Here is a 17,500-nt window from a genome sequence, read left to right on the forward strand (position 1 = left end):
TAGATAACTGTTGCCGGGAGAGGTGATATTATTGTAGAAAAATGGTTTTAAATTGTTGGCCTTAGGTAGTCAGGCATGTGATAGAATGCGGACACATGAGTTGATTTACCGCTACTGTACCTGAAGTCCGTACCCAGTTATAGGTTGATACCTTGGAAAAGTAACGAGTTTTGCTATTACATTGTGTATCACTGTAAGTATATTCAAAGCCAAACGTATAGGAGGAGCGATTAATTCGCTTGTTAATCAACTCCCTGAACGTCGGATAGGCTTTAAGTACCTGGATTTGTTGTGTACCTGGTCACAAGCAGCATGCACGTACACAATCGAATATTACCATCGAACCAGAAGACCACAGAGTTTCAAAAAGGCGGCGTGATATGTTTTTTTACAGATGACCCTAAATGTTTAATTTTTCGTTAGGAATTACACAAACAAAATATGAACATTGATAGTGTGCACGTACATAAAATTTATCTCACTGTGAATACAAAATATAAGCAGTGTTTAAGTATGTGTGTATCATCCTTGTTTTATCCGATGTTGATTTGTGTTCACACGATTTGTGTTCACACGAAATAAAATGTTTCATTTTACATGCTTTAGCGATATCAGTGTCGTCTGCATTTTGTTTGATGTAATTTGGAACTGCAGTATGACATTGACACATAAGCAAACACCACGCTGCCTTTATATTGAAACGCTATAGTTACTCTGTACTAGTATTTGATTTTTTCGACAAAACCGGGTTTTTTGACGATCATGTAGCCTAATGTTAACACCAGCTCCATGTTCTTATCTACTACAAAGTTTTGAATTTATTATGTAAATGATTATGGACAAAAGGACAATAAAGAATAAAAGGAAATTTGACATCCCATTTTTGAAATTTGTCATTTTTGAAATCATTTAACAAAAACCTTTTTTGTCAATTCATAGAATACATTTTTGTATCATTTTAATTAACATGTTATTTTTTAAATTTAAATATTATTTACAATAAATTATAAACTGACATTTATTTTGAGGTTTAAAAATTGAATAAGAGACACATTGCGGAATTTCTTTTGTTATTATAGTTTCATTTTAAAGTATTTGTTTAGTTGTTCAAATGATGACGTCAGAGAGAGGATTATGTCTTTTGTTAAGAGCAGCTGTTGCCGTCATGATTTGCATAAGGTATTTAGCAAATCCATAAATGTGCAGAGATTTACAATATTTCAACATCATAATCATGATCGTATTACGGGCAGGAAATGAACGGAACAGCAAAGAAATAATATTTCCAATGTCTTATTCTTTGCAAATGGCGCACGAGTATGCGATAATACCAAGTTTCCTAAGTCGTATGTTTACACATGTTACAGTCTACAGTCCAAAAATAAGTGCTACAAAATTAAATTTAGCTAGATTCGTGCCTGGTATTCAAATCGTCAATATTTCGCAGTCGCAGTTGGTAACTAATGATATTTGAAGAAGTCTTTATTTGACATGTAAGCCCTGGGAGGGAGGGGCAATATTGTGGCACACATATCGCGAGTCAATTTCACACAACCTCGTGTATTTTATTCTTGGTTCATACAATATTGGTAAACAATGGCAAGGCTTCAGACACACCAACTCTTTAGGAACGAAAAACAGAATACAAAATTTGAACCAAGATATTTAAAAAAAATACATAATTTGTGGCCCATACAGTTTCAGTTAGGTCCAATTAGATTAGATGAGATTAGAGGTAATAATCATATGATATAATTTTCTTGAAATATACTGAATTTGTCACATCTGACGAGATATTTATAACTCCATACTCTTTCAAAATTAGTAACAGATGTACTGCAATTGATACAACTTGATGACTATGCAGTATTTCGCTGTGTGATATTCATAGCACCTGGTTGTAAGCAACATCAACAGTCATACCAGATCGTAGGTACATGATAAAGTGGCCATATGGATGAGGATTGGGTATTTGTTTGTATGGCTTCCAACTTGAAAAATCAATGTGAAACAACATAGATCAAGTCTGCGTTTGTAACTCAATACACTGCCAAAAGCTAAAATATATGTAAGAAGTATGTTATTGCACGTACAATAACTATGACTAGACTTAAATAATCTTTTGCAATGTGTTGAGTTACAAACAGGGACTTTTCATATGTTGTTTCACATTGATTTTTCAAGTTGGAAGCCATGATGAAATTGTTCTGTTAATTAAAAAAAAATTAAAAAAAATACCCAATCATCATCAAATATGGCCACTTTAAATAAAACACTTCCATTGTCATATAGTCATGTTTGATTCTCTATATTGCTTTTTACTAACCACTTTTCTGTGTACAGGTATATGACAATCGGCATCGGCAATCACCATGAACACCTCGTTGATGCTTTGTGCATCTATACTCTGTCTGTGTTTACGAATAGAAGGACAAATACTCAAGGTAAGGATCTCACTTTCTATACGCTAAAATATATGTTTTCCGCTGATGCAACGTTTCCTTAGGAAACCTCCTTTAATTTGGTACATATATGCCGTAAAGAGGACAGTGTACTTGTTTTACAACGATGGGAATTCAGACATATTTATACGTTTACTTATCCTTTTATGGTAATAATAAAATCGAAGTTGATACAAAGTATGAGGTAAAAGTTTTGTACAAGTATTTTTACTTTAGTTGTTATTTAACTTCCCAACATCTCATTTGAGTTCAAGGAAAAAACGCTTGTCGCCATGACTTAAGGGTCAAACGATGTTAGGTATATATAAATCCAAAATGGCCGCCGAATACTGTGCTAACTGTATTGGAAGTCAGTAGATAAAATGCGATGGTAAACCCCAATATTTTTGCATCATTTCAAGTAACAGAACCAGAAAAAAGCTTTCACGTGGCAACGTCTTGGGTGATTCAAGATATTTTCATTTTCAGATAAACTGGAAATAAAATGGACGCGTTTTACGCCATTATTAAACACAGAAGGCGATACCTGTTCTATCAACATGCAAACACACGTGTGTTGTCAACTAGTTTGATAACATCGATAGTTTTTGGTTCCTGATCGTTTTTTGTTGATTATATTAAAATATATTCGCTAATGAGATGTCCCTTTTATGTCATTTTACGTTCACCAAATCTAACAAAATAAACACTATTTCCTTTTTCAGAAATTATTCCAAGATGATACAAATTGTAAGTTGTAACGATTATATCTCTTTGTTTAAATTCTTTGTTTTCGCATGACTTTGTCATTGAGTATAACTGTGTGATTGTCAATTAGATATTGTTGTGAAGGGGGAAATGTAGTCACTTCATGAAAGAATCGAAGAAATCTTTTGGATATACTATTTTATATCAATTTATCTCGAGTTTTATTTTGAGTACATACATACATACATACATACATACATACATACATACATACACACACATACACACACATACACACACACATACATACATACATACATACATACATACATACATACACACACACATACACACACACATACATACATACATACATACATACATACATACATACATACATACATACATATATACACAAATGCTAATGTAACTTTCACTTGGCTTTAGTAATTATAAATAATTATAGAGTGGTGAATTTAGGTGAAAAGTCAACCAAAACTTAAAAGATAATCATGACATCTAATCCTGCTAAAAGATCTCATTTCCCTCTCAATTGATATGTCACCAATTTGACCCTATTACCAATGTGCACACAGTAAAACTTCCACACCCCTGTAACAGTCATGTACCTAGGACAGGGCTGTGCACATAGCTGGGCCAGTCTTGTAGAGACATAGTGAATATACTAGCTAATTAATATTATGTAAGAGATCCAGCTCTGGGCAGCATACAGCTGTAACATGTCTAAATATGACAGGTGTGGAACAGATGTGCCTATGTAGGCTTTTGTAATACTTGTATAGCTGCTTTCAGAATTGATATATATTCCTAAAACATACTCAACAGACGAGCACTAAAACACATTGTATCAATAATGTAGGAAGGCGTACGTTTGTCATGAGAACAAGGTGTGACAGATGCATTAAAATGCCCAACCACAACTTTCCATTTATAATTGTAATACGTGAACGCCAAGTTATTTTCTTCGTAATTCGTAAACTGTATTTTTCATCATAAATGTCAAAATAAATAACTGAATACTTATTTTCTTTGGGACCCCGTCGCCTACTACCTTCTTAACCCGATTATGCTTAAAATAAATTCTTTCGTTGACATAATTTTTATATCTACGTTCGAAGTTGAACTTACATGTTTTCCATCTTTGTTTCAGTTGAATTGGGACTAGATCAAATATCACGAATAACAAATGGCCATGTTGCTGTCCCCCATTCGTACCCTTGGTTGGCGTCATTGCAAGTTAGGATTGATTCCGAGAATGTAATGCACTTTTGTGGTGGAGCTCTCATTGCAGAACAGTGGATACTAACGGCAGCACACTGTGTTCTTGCGTATGTATGACGAAACATCTGTTGAAATCGGATAAATCAAAACTCAGAAATTCCATACCTCGTTGGGACATAGCATAAAACTGTTATATAAGCCTCCCAGGAGCTATAGTATCAATCCAACATAATACAACGCCTTTTTATATATGAGCATGTCAAGAGTAACAAATGTGTTATACATTTAATATTTTGACAAATATTCGATTCTGACATTCATTCAAATCCGTTTTGCTATGAAAAAGTGAAGTATTCATTTGACGATGTAATAAACATGAGGTTAGCAATGAATTCCGCTATTCATCCAACCGTCTGTGTTGCCGTCCGTTCGTTCGTGTCCAACCGTGTTTGACAAATATAAACCTATCTTTTCGAAGCCAGGGATAAATGTGCCGTAGACCACGAACAGTCCTGTTATACCTTTATGACCGTATGAATTTGGCCGATAAGAGGTCACATTTGTCGTAAAAATCGGCTATTACACTAAAAGCAAGTGAATGTACATATTGTTGTTAAAAACTAAAATATACGTGTGTTGTGTTGGTCCTTCGGGTTATTATTTAGAGAGCATTTGGAACATAGTTCGATTTGAAAGGTTGAGTCGCCAAATCTTGTTGATTTGGGGTTTATTGGTGCTAGTATGGCCTTGAAAGAGGTATACTTTGATATAAAGCGGTTTATATATTATTATAAACGAAAGGTAATTTCCATTTGGTTTCTCCTTTGTTCATATCAATGTTGTGCCAGTGCCATTTGGTCCCATGTTTGCACCACTAGTCCAGACTCGTCTCGGTGTGGTTATCGCGAGAAGCTTTCAACACTAAGCAAAGACTTTTATCTTTAGAAGCATAGAAACCTGTTCGAAACTACAACAAACAGCTAGCTGAGCTAATCTAAAAGGCCTTTCCAAAATTTGCCATGGTGGCGCTCTACTCCCTGTCTGTAATGTAACTTGGGGGTATACATGGTATAAGGTACACGCGCGGCAAATCTAGAGTACTGCTGCTTTCCTCGATGTCTGAACAATATGAATACTCCCCTGATGTACACTTCTATAGAAAACCAAGGAACACAAATCTCTTTAGAAACGGTACCATGAGGTGATGATACCCCCTATTTGAGCGAGGGGGCTGTATTCTCAATTTTCTGTTTGCTGTCTGGAATAGCCTATTAGATCACCTTTGCGGTGACGTTATCACATCATTAGTTTACATATTCTATCCTCCAAGATTTGGCACAGCAATTGATGGTCAATTTTCCCAAGGGTAAAGCCTTTGCTTAGTATAGAGAGTTTATTTTGATAGATGTGCCCTACAATCTCATCCCAATGGCTTTGTATTTTTGCAGCCTTCCCGGAAAACGTGTCGAAGTTGTTCTTGGTGCTCATGACCTTACTAGCGCAGAGGGTACTGAACAGAGGATACTATCTTCCAAATTACTATTAGACAAAGAGTATAACGAAAGATCTGTCAACAGAGACGTGGGTCTCATAAAGCTGGAAACACCAGCACAACTGAACGATAATGTCCAGATAGTTCAACTGGCATCAGACGCAGACGATATACCAGATAGTTGTGTAGCATCTGGTTGGGGCGCAGAGACACTTGACGGTTAGTCGACAGTTTTCCTCTTGTTGTAAAGATCGAATAGTTTTCGAAAATGGTTAATCACGTGATAGAAATTCATTGTTTAGAAAACTGCAAACATACATAACTTTGTTCTGAACTGAACGAATCAACGTACGGTGTTTAGTTTAGTTTGGCTATTAGAGTATACATACTTTTCCCACCTTCTGAATGACACAAGATTGATGCCATCATTACACTCTTTTCTTTAAAACAAGCACAGCGACTATAAGTGTTCATGAAGATTCAGAGGACCTGTTAATAATTATTTTGACACCTTCGTATTACCTTATCTCGTTCCCCATGGTGAATTTTACATACAATTGAACCATGGTGCACATGTGTGGTAATTTACATATACTTGACGACCTGGTTCATCTGTGTGTTGATTTTAAATACAAATGGTCATCTTGTTTAGCTGTGTGGTAATTTACATACAGTTGGTCATCTGATTTATCTCTATGGTAATTTACATACAGTTGGCCACCTGGTTCATGTGTGTGGTGGTTTACAAACATATAATGCCACCTGATTCATCTTTGTGGTGATTTTACCAATAAATTACGCCATATTGTTCTTGATTGCAACTTTGCATATTACAAAGTGTGCCACCTGGTTCATTACTATGGTGACACGTGGTTCATCTTTTTATGTATGTATTTATTTTACATATAAATAGTACCACCTGGTTTAACTTTGTTATGATTTTACAGGTTATCCAAGCCGTGTCTTACAGGAGACGGATGTTAACATATTAACCAATGACCAATGTCAAGCTATATGGGTTAAACAATCAATCACAAATGCCATGCTTTGTGCTGGATCTGGCACTACTGGTATTTGTGCGGTGAGTAGCAGTATTATAGACTCTACCCAAAAGTAAAAATGTCTTGAAATAAGTGTTGAAAACAGAGACTAAAACAAACAATTGGCCCCATTTCAATATGAAGAGGTAATATACAAAATATTTACTCATACTGAGGCATAGATAGTCCCTCTAGTAACATTCGTACTTCTTTTATTTCTTTGTTTGTGATGACTCTGTATTAGTAATCACACCATGTAGACTATCTAATTAATGCCCAAGAAACGGAATCTGATAATCATAAACCTTGATTCTGCAACCTAATTATTAAAGCGGTAATGTGGATAACAAATGGGTAGCCATTTTGGATTATTGATCAACAAAACTACTTTACTGAGTGTTTTTACTTGAAAAGACAATGTGAAACAGCACACCCAAATACATGTTTGTAACTCAATAAATGCAAAAAGACCTTTAAGACAATGTTTGTAAGATTGTGGTTTATGAACAAAAAGATAAAACGGAAGTAATCACTATGTCAGAATTCACATGCAGTCTGTTCATGCAGGAGTCCCTTCCACATATATTGAAACATCACCAAACATAATGAACATAAAAAATATCACTTGTGTTTACTTGTCTTAAAAAGTGATCATTTCTGTTTACCAATTTATTTTAAAATCACTTCCTGAACGTACCATAACAAAGATTTGTACATAATTATGTTATTTTTGTACTCGTCATAAAAGTGGCCACTTGTTCAAAAATTATTAATGAGTTGCAAACGAGGACTTAGTCTATGTTTTTTCAAATTTTGGGTTTTCAGTAGAAAAACGTAGTGACGTTGTGTTGACTCATTAACATTCAAAATAATTACCGATTTTTTATCCATAATTTAATTTTTAAGATATTGTTTGTTGATTACCTAGTTAATACAATTATTCAGTAGTTATTTCCCTATGTTGCCAAGTTAGCTATATAAGGAGATTGTATGTGAACATTGCAATGGCTAAAAAATCTCATTTATATATTTTCTAGGGTGATAGTGGTAGTCCTCTTATATGTAAGAAAAACAACCAATGGTTAGCTTTTGGTATATCAAGCTGGGGAGCCGAAGAATGTGGCTTACAAGACGTGCCAGATGTCTACACACGTGTCAGTACATTTTATGATCTTGTCATGGCTGTCATAGATAGCGATGACGAGGATGATGACGTCGCCAAAAGGATCATGGAAAATTGGAAACGTCCCTCTATGGCTTCCCTGGCAGAATAAACACTATTTCCCTTTATGAATTTGTACTGAAATACGTAGATGAATTTAACAGTTGCACATTATATCACCCGTTGAAAATAATTGGTAAATTGAACTCTCTAAATATTAGATATCTAACAGAATCACATCATTTGTAAGAAGATGTTTTCAAAGTATACAAATCACAGACACTAGGTTTAACCGGTATTATTGTTTCGTAATATAGTTTGTCCGTCTGTTGATAGGGCTATATCATCATCATCATCATTATAATATAATACAATAAACGTTATTCGTCCGAATAAATTCAGAAATTTGTTCAATGGTCGCCACAAGACCAGTGCCCTAGTGTGCTAGTGTTGAAGAAGCAGGAGGAAACCGGAGGATCGAAAACCTGCGTTGTTCGGCAAAGTGAAAATGAGCATCACCCTTCTTTAATACATGCAATCCTGGTTAAATTTTAAATCAAACCCAGCCGACAGCTGGTGGGTTCGAACTATTATTATTATTATTATTATCACTATCGTTATATTATACAACATTACATTGATTGATTCACAAGTGCCTGTGATGATTTTTTTAATTAATTCGACATGGTCAAATTTCTTGTGCGACGTCAATGATAATATGTGTGCAATACGAATTGATATATTCTAAGACTTTATGTCAGAAGAAAACATAGAATATAATACTGGAACTGAAATGATGAAATACATTTTCAAAATGAATTTCCTGTGAGAAATGAATTACTCTAGAGGCTTTGGGTAGATATCCTTCACTATGTCTGGAGAAATTAGAAGTCAAAAACGAAAAATTAAGAATTCTGTGATTGATTAACGCAGGCATGATGTTGATTGTTGTACGGTTGGCTTTGCTTTAAATTTCACCCCAGTTCCTCGTTCCCCTAGACGTGGTGAAGAATGTCTTCAGATTCAAAGACATGGATAGCCTGTAGACTAGAAACATGCATGCCTCTTTTCCATAAGGAAAATGCAAATCTGATGTATAAAGAATACAAATCTCATTAACTTGTGGAACGTAACATACTGCCAGATAACGAAGAAATATTTACACTAGTTCAACTGGAGAACATACCTTTTATCACAAATTGAAAATGATTTACACATAGGATAACATAGCTTACTTATCACAATAATTTCGTTGCAAATCTAGTCTTAAATCTCAATAACATCAGGAGAAGAAACATATGAAGCAACACTTTGGATTATTATTATATCTCATGAATGACTACATATAGAATCGTTCTGTCTGACCCTAGACCCTCCACCTCCACTGTGTGTGTGTGTGGGGGGGGGTCTATGGTTCGAAATTTTATCAAAACTTACTTACGTTGGATAATTTGACACCGATCTGTATGTAATTGGTGTAAATATTTTGAAATTTGTTCTTTTAAACCTGAAATGTAAGATTCAATTTTGTTAATCGAATTTCATTTTCATGTTTGGTAGATTCCATAATTCAAAATACAACAAATAGTGGTGTAAATAAAGACTGAATAATGCATTTGCATAAATCTACATAATGATAAATGATTCTGACATATCTCATTTGTGTAGAATCTGTCTGTTCAATTGAGCAACGTTGCTGCAATATTTTACAGCAGTGTACTGGTAGCATATTAGGGTTTTGGTAGTGATAGTAAGACGGATTTTGCCAGTTTTATCAAGTACAATAAGAACATGGACCTCGCTATGTTTTACAAGATATGACAAAGGGTTTTGATTTGAATAGGATAATTATGGTCAAAGCAAAGAAAATTTCAGATTACATCCCATATCGACATTCCATAAATCACACGATTATATGCATGTCAGCTTTCGACAGAAACTTGCATGTATTATTTTAGAGCAACGAAACGTTATTCCTAGAATGTTAGACTATTTCAATAGACTGTTCATTCCTAGTCACTAGAATTTAATCTTACACAAAATTCTCTTTCAACATATTCAAGATCTCAATTGCATATCCACGTTATATTTTAATTCTAGCCCCTATTTTCAAACATATATATATATATATATACACACACACATATACATACATACATACATACATACATACATACATACATACATACATACATACATACATACATACATACATACATACATACATACATATAAACATGCACGCGCGCACACACACACACAGAGGGACACAGACACACATAAAACACATGTTGATGTCATATTATGATATGATATTATATTGTATTTATATTATATTATAATATATTATATTATATTATATATTTTGTATTACATTATATTACATTATATATATATATATATCTATATATATATATATATATCTATATATATACATGTATATATATATATATATATATATATATATATATATATATATTATGTGTGCTTGTGTTAATGTATGTGTGTGTCCCTCTTTCAGATATCAAATATTTCAAGATGCACATTCAATCATTCAATATATGCACAGAAGTAACACGAAATTATTTTTTTTTTTGGGGGGGGGGCTGGCTTATTTTAACCACCAAAATGGGTATCTGCCATCGTAAACAATATAACATGTAATGGACCAATCTGTTACTGTAGTGTTATTAATCCACCCTATGTATGGTGACAGCTTTTCCTATGCCCCTATGTCCCTGTCATTCAGTATTCTGTGACGTAGTAAAGTTATCCTACACTGGATTAACTGTATCATATACTTGGACTCTCAGTATCGGATATTTGGATACTTTAAGGTAAGGGGGTATTACGTTTTTCATTGTTACACAGAATGATGTATTTTGCTTTGTTGTGGTTATCATTTTGAGTTGTAGAATTGTAGTAGGTGTGTAAAAAGCAGTGACACGTCACGGAAAAGTGATAATGGAGTTTATGTATCGTCAGATTTTTATCGTGTCCAGAGCGCGACGAAAGAAAATATGTGTTTTGTTTCCGTTTTTATCCGGTTTTTCCGGAGATTTTTTCGGGGTTTTCTTTAGCAATTAGGTAATAATCGTGAATATGTCTCACAATAAAAACATCTCTCATATCTATCACATTGGGAAAGGTGAAAATGGTTGGTAATTATTTTTTTCGCTGACGTCACATCTGATTCGATCAAGAGTCCGTGTTTTCTTTTAACTTTCATTAAATGTACCCCTGCTTGAGATACGTTCTGTGTGACGATCTTCGTTATATTGTAAGTAGATACCGTTTTACATCACTCTATGAAAAATGGTTGTATTTCATAAGTTTTGTACACATTGGGAGTGGTTTACAGTATTTTTTTAATCACTACTTTGATAAACGAAAAATATTATTTATTGCCCCTTATATTCAGCTGTTATATTCCACCACCATTTGATAATAAATACCATACATTAATGACTTTGTAAACTAAATTTTACAGTCCTTCTATTTTCATTTTGGAAAAAAAATGAAATCTGAATGACAAAAAATCACTGTGAAATCAGTTAAGGTCAACACAGTTGACCTGATCAGGGAAATGAAATTTTAATATTATCCTTAAGCTTTTTTTTAAATTCATAAAACAATTTATAATAAATGGTTGAACGTTTTCGATTATTGGTGGTTGCCAATGTTTACGTATTGTAGTATTGAAAAACTCCTAGATACAATGTTAGACTATGATGGTATATAAATACATAAATCCATTTTTCTCTCTACCGGATGACGCGATGGTTTGTGTTCGTATATGCTGACCAGCTGTCGCCACCTGCTGTGATGTTAACATTTTTGATGTCGTTATGACTAGAGCGTTATTATTGCAGTGAGCTCGTGATGAGAATGGATTATAAGTAAATGCACTCGAAATATTACGAACAACGGCGGAAGAATGAAATACCAATGGATAAAATTACAAAATTCTATTGGTTGTCGGTGAAACAAATGGAAGGTTTTACAGTTGTTGCCATATTATGTTGCGTGACATCGACAAAATCGTGACCTATGACCTGTCTTGTAATATGCAAATATCGAGGAAGGTTTTGTAAACAGTTCATCATTAAACCTGCACTCGCTGCAACTGGATATTTTTTTTCGTAAAATATTAAAGCAAAGCTATATTCAACAAAAATTGGCCAATCATTTATAAAAACACATGCTACCTGTTAATAAGTGGTCAATATTATCTGTAGGTGGTGTAGTGGCAAGTTTAAATCTTGAGTGAAAGCTAGGTTTTGAATCAGTGTAACTGGAGTATCATTTCTCGATCAGACAATCTCAATATAATCACTGAAAATTGTTAAAAAACCAACAATTATACACAATTTTACATGTTAATCGATGGTCGAAGCAGTATATCCAGGTTGAATAGTGATCGCCGTTGAGGGCGGTGGTTTTTGGGTGCGGACTCTAAAACCTAATTGGTTTGATTTATCATGTGTAACCAGGAAACTCTGAAATCGGATGTAATTGGGACTAACACACTATTATGTTCCTAACTAAAATTCATGGCCACCTCTAGCAATGACCGTTATAATTATAACACGTGATATTGAACTTCAACAGTGCTTGTCTTTGAAAATGGAAAATCGAAATTATGGATGGATGAAACCTGTATATGCCTTTATATCTATTCCAGATAATTTGCCATCACATCTGGCTTACTGTACACTATGAAGGTGTGGTTAATCTGCATATATATATTGGCTGCTAGCCTACAAATAGAAGGACGTCTAATGTTGGTAGGTAAACTGTAATTGTAGTCACTGTCACCACCACTGTCACAATCACTGTCACTGTCACCGCCATTGACACTGTCACTGTCATTGTCACTGTCACTGTCATCGTCACTGGCATTGTCACCGACACTGTCCCTGTCACCGACACTGTCCCTGTCACCGTCACTGTCCCTGTCACTGCACGTTATCATCATCATCGTCATCGCAACTTGTCTGAGAAAGCACGTAACAATAACTGTGTTCAATTACACAGCCGTGATTGAATGGCAGAACAATATCATCACATTTTAATTGGAGTTTTATATTCAGTAGTCTATGAAGTATGAAGTTGTTACAAAAAGACGATAACTCATATGACGTATTTGATACTAGATTTAAAATCAGTATAATTTATTTTACAGTAAACTGTACCCATTTACATCTGTAGAGGTCTTTATTTCGTAATATTATGGAATATTATCAATACCACACATAAACGCAAACAGGCAAGAATACTAAGCATTGGTGTTTTGTGTAATTACAGGAAATGTAGTCTTAGCTTGCACATGCTGGTAGGATAGAGGTTGCAATGTGAACGCTTTTATAATCCTATGCGCTTATAAAGGCTGCAATGGATTGTATGCTCCCCAGGGAGTTACAGGGCCGTTGTGCCGATATAGATTCGTACCAGAGGTATTAATTGTAAAGAGCTTTGAGCACAGAGTGGGAAAGTGCTGTATAAAAACGAACAGTATTATTATTATTATTATGCTATAAAACAATGTATCAAGTTCAGTGAGACTGATCATAAGGTTTCATGTTGTGATAGACACAATAAAGATAAACACACAAACATCCCTTACACAGTGTCTGCTCTGTATTTTGTTAATTATGACAAAACATATACAAAGATAACAAAATACAGAGCAGACACTGTGTAAGGGGTGTCTGTATGTTATCTTTATTGTGTCTATCTCAGCATGAAGCAGTGTGCTCGGTCTCTCTGATCTTGATACATAGTTTAATAGCATTTGCAAGCTAATAAAGGATGTAAAATAGTTTTCCCCCATGTTTTTGATCTCTGATTACGCCAGATAATTTATATTCTTTTTTTTCTATTTACAGTCACTACAGGACGACACACACTGTAAGTTTCCATTCACCTTACTATGCTGTTTTTGTGATGAGTCATAATAGTTCATTAATCCTTTGAATTGCATATAATCGCATATACATATAAACACATATATACATTAAATATGTGTGTGCGTGTGTGTGCGTGCATGTATGTATGTATGTATGCATGTGTATATGTGTGTGTGTGGTTTGCGTGGTTCCAATCAATTATGCTCAATTTTAGAATAGGTGGGGTAGGTAGATTTTTTTTCATATGTGAGCTTATGGTTCAGGTAGTTATGTTTGCCGTTGTTTTCCGTATGGTCTCCGTGTTATTGGTTTCTTCTCATCAGATGTACAGCCATTACAGATTGGAAGATCAGTCTTATATTGTCTTTTTAAGTTGGTGTACGAGACTTTCAAGATTTTATTTTATTTTATCTCGAATATGTAAAAAAAAAAACCATGAAAAGAATTAGGGTTTGCAGGGAAAAAGTGGGTAGGGTCGGGTAACCGGAACCAAATTTTTTTCAGGCATTCCTTAAAAGAAATACTGAAAATCACTTTACATCTTTTTCTATTTCCATTTTTAGTTGAAGACGGTGTAGATAAAATATCTCGAATAACAAATGGACATATAGCCACTCCTCACTCCTACCCCTGGTTAGCGTCTTTACAGTTAGAGGTTGGTTACGGTCGCACGTTTCATTTCTGCGGAGGTGCTCTTATATCTCAGCGATGGATATTGACTGCCGCACACTGTCTAGTTGAGTAGGTGTCAATATGTATGAAATTTGAACAAGCTAGTAGAAAAAGAGACGACGATGACGACAACGACAACGACTACGGCAACAACAACAACAACAACAACAACAATAACAATAACAATAACAACAACAAAAACGTCGGAGGTGGCGGCGTCGGCGACGACAATGATAGTGTTTTGTGATGTGGTGGTTTTGGTGGTTTGTTGGTGTTGTGTTGTTGCTGAAGCTGGTGCTGGTGGTCATGGAGTGGTACTGATGCTGGTGGTCGTGGAGTGGAGTGTTGCTGGTGTTGGTGTTGGTGGTCATAATTATGATTATGACGACGACGACGACGACGACGACGACGATGATGATGATGATGATGATGCTGATGATGATGATGGCGGTGGTGGTGGTGGTGATGGTGATGATGATGATGATGATGATGATGATATTGTCATGTTGTCGTGGTGTGACATTGTGGATACTTGTTGTGAGTTAGGGTTGCAGTGTTCCGTGTATATGTATCTATATCTATATACGTCTTTTAATGTATTATGCATTCAATGAGAACGATGCGGGTACGCAAACACTACATTTCAAGGCCCATCTATTTCACCTCGTACCGCCTGATAAATGCCACTCTCTGTTTGTTTGTTTATATTAAAGTCTGCCAGAAGGGCCTGTGGGTGTCGTGCTTGGTGCTCACGATTTAACCAAATCAGAGGGTACGGAACAGAAGATCTTGGCATCAAAACGGTTCGTTTACAGAGATTATGATGACGAAGCAGTGAACAACGATGTTGCGCTTTTAAAATTGGAAGAACCAGCCAAACTAAACGAAAATGTGAAGATCGTACCTCTCGCATCTCAAGAAAATGAACCACGAAATTGTGTAGCATCTGGTTGGGGGACGGAATCTATAGACGGTTAGCTGCACTTCCCTGATTTTCCTCTGCTTCTTTCTGTGCATTATAATTTATAATGTGTTGTACTCGGTTTCGTTCACTTCAATAACTGCAACAGCCATAGTCTCTAGGGACTTGTGCAAGTCTAGAGGTTTCCATGTAAACAGGAAAAAACTTAATTTTATTGGGCTATGTCGGTTTATTATATTGTGCAAACACATAAAAACGAATATGATATTGATTTTTAACGTCTTTAGTCAGCAATATTTGACTGACAGGTAATATCCATTGATTATACGATGTTACAAAGTTTAATGAAAAGAATAGACTTTTCCGATTTGTTGCGTACACTGTACCGGTGAGTGCCGAGCTATCGATTGCATGATTTTAAGTCGAGGTTGAATTCACAATTTACATGCCCACAGAGCTTTGTCATTCACGATTCACGTATTTAATTTGTAAGTATTAACCATTCACGCTCGAAAATAACGATTATTCAGCAGTAACGCAATATCAGTATTAATATGTCGTAAAAATCCGTACTAGACAAAGAGTAATTCTTATTAGTGTAGGAAATAATTAAAAAAACTACCTAAGTATTAGTGATAGAGCCAAGGACCTAGAATATATAGTTGGAATTTTAATCATTGTGCTGTATTTATGCATAATATTGAAAAGTCGCATAATTTCCAAAAGCTACTCATTTGGAATGTCCACCAAGCATTTTTGATTTTAGAATAGCATTATACATCACTGGTGAAAATATCATTTGGTACCACTTTTTGGTACCAATCCCCCTATTTACAATGAGTACCGTGTTTTCTTACTTAAAAAAATGACCAAAAGACCAATCAGTCTATTTAACTCAATACATTCCAAAGAAGCTAAAAAGTATCTGACTACTAAAGTACAATAACAAACAGTTTACAATTCTTTTTCAATTCTTTTTTTTTAAATATTACAAAACAAGGACTTTGTATATGTTATTTTCAAATGAATTAGTAAAAGCAAAATAAAGACCATTCATATTCATATATGTGGCCACAATTGTTGATCTTGCACTTGACCTTGACCTTGACCTTTGTGCATCTCCCTCCTAAGTTTGTTCACTGACCATAAACCTGTCTCTTACAGGAATTCCTAGCCATGTCTTACAGGAGACAACCGTTGACATGCTGTCCATTGAGCAATGTCAAGAGATTTGGTTCGAGGAGGCCATTACTAATGCCATGATATGTGCTGGCTCTGGTACAAGTGGCATTTGTTCGGTGAGTGTTTTAAAATCCTGTATACTAAGGCCTAAAAAAGTGTTACGTTCTGGTTACCCGACCCCCCACCTTAGCTAGTTTTTCACGCCGACCCTAAACTTTTTTTGGACGTATTTGAGAAAAAAATAATAAAATCACGAAAATTGTGAAATCTCGCAAGACATAGGGGATTCGGTATGAACTAACATCAACTTAAAATGACATGATATAAGACTTAACTGATCTTCCAGTCTGTAATGGCTGTACATCCGGTGAGAAGAAATCAATAACACAGAAACCATGTGTGGAAAACAATGGAAAACATAACTACCTGAACTAGACACTCACATATGAAAAAAATGTATTTAAAAAATAACAAATCTACCTGCCCCACCTATTCTAAAATTGAACGTAATCTGAACCACACAATTTTTTTTTGTTAGGAATAATCTGAGTCAAATATGACACGTCTGTGCATAAATCTTCAAATATATCAATTAAAACCTTTGAAAGCATCACTAGCAGCAATTGTCACTGTTTCTTAAAAACACTTTAATGAGACCTACCGATATCTTACACCCTGAACAGTATTTTTTAAAACGTTATTTGTGTAGCTGTACACATAATATGTCACA

At 34.9% G+C, this 17,500-nt stretch overlaps 2 protein-coding genes across 3 annotated transcripts in view; both read left to right on the plus strand.

The window, feature by feature from the left end:
• LOC144451483 (chymotrypsinogen A-like) overlaps positions 1 to 9,942 on the plus strand; it is a 10,314-nt gene extending 372 nt beyond the window's left edge. The window contains exons 1-7 of one of the 2 annotated variants that reach the window (XM_078142340.1): positions 1,263 to 1,346; positions 2,344 to 2,444; positions 3,167 to 3,191; positions 4,321 to 4,498; positions 5,840 to 6,102; positions 6,831 to 6,964; positions 7,961 to 9,942. In XM_078142340.1, coding sequence (XP_077998466.1) covers positions 2,373 to 2,444; positions 3,167 to 3,191; positions 4,321 to 4,498; positions 5,840 to 6,102; positions 6,831 to 6,964; positions 7,961 to 8,197 — 909 coding nt within the window. In that variant the 5' untranslated portion in view covers positions 1,263 to 1,346; positions 2,344 to 2,372 and the 3' untranslated portion in view covers positions 8,198 to 9,942. Of the gene's footprint in view, positions 1 to 1,262; positions 1,347 to 2,343; positions 2,445 to 3,166; positions 3,192 to 4,320; positions 4,499 to 5,839; positions 6,103 to 6,830; positions 6,965 to 7,960 lie in introns of those variants that run through there. The other variant, XM_078142339.1, reaches the window with a different exon arrangement.
• A 906-nt stretch (positions 9,943 to 10,848) lies between these two features.
• LOC144451685 (chymotrypsin B-like) overlaps positions 10,849 to 17,500 on the plus strand; it is a 7,276-nt gene continuing 624 nt past the window's right edge. The window contains exons 1-6 of the mRNA XM_078142584.1: positions 10,849 to 10,922; positions 12,770 to 12,872; positions 13,974 to 13,995; positions 14,558 to 14,735; positions 15,380 to 15,639; positions 16,753 to 16,886. Of these exons, the coding sequence (XP_077998710.1) occupies positions 12,804 to 12,872; positions 13,974 to 13,995; positions 14,558 to 14,735; positions 15,380 to 15,639; positions 16,753 to 16,886 (663 nt within the window). The 5' untranslated portion in view covers positions 10,849 to 10,922; positions 12,770 to 12,803. The remainder of the gene's footprint in view (positions 10,923 to 12,769; positions 12,873 to 13,973; positions 13,996 to 14,557; positions 14,736 to 15,379; positions 15,640 to 16,752; positions 16,887 to 17,500) is intronic.

Source organism: Glandiceps talaboti, chromosome 21 (genome assembly GCF_964340395.1).
Source record: "Glandiceps talaboti chromosome 21, keGlaTala1.1, whole genome shotgun sequence".
In the NCBI taxonomy this organism is placed as follows: domain Eukaryota; kingdom Metazoa; phylum Hemichordata; class Enteropneusta; family Spengelidae; genus Glandiceps; species Glandiceps talaboti.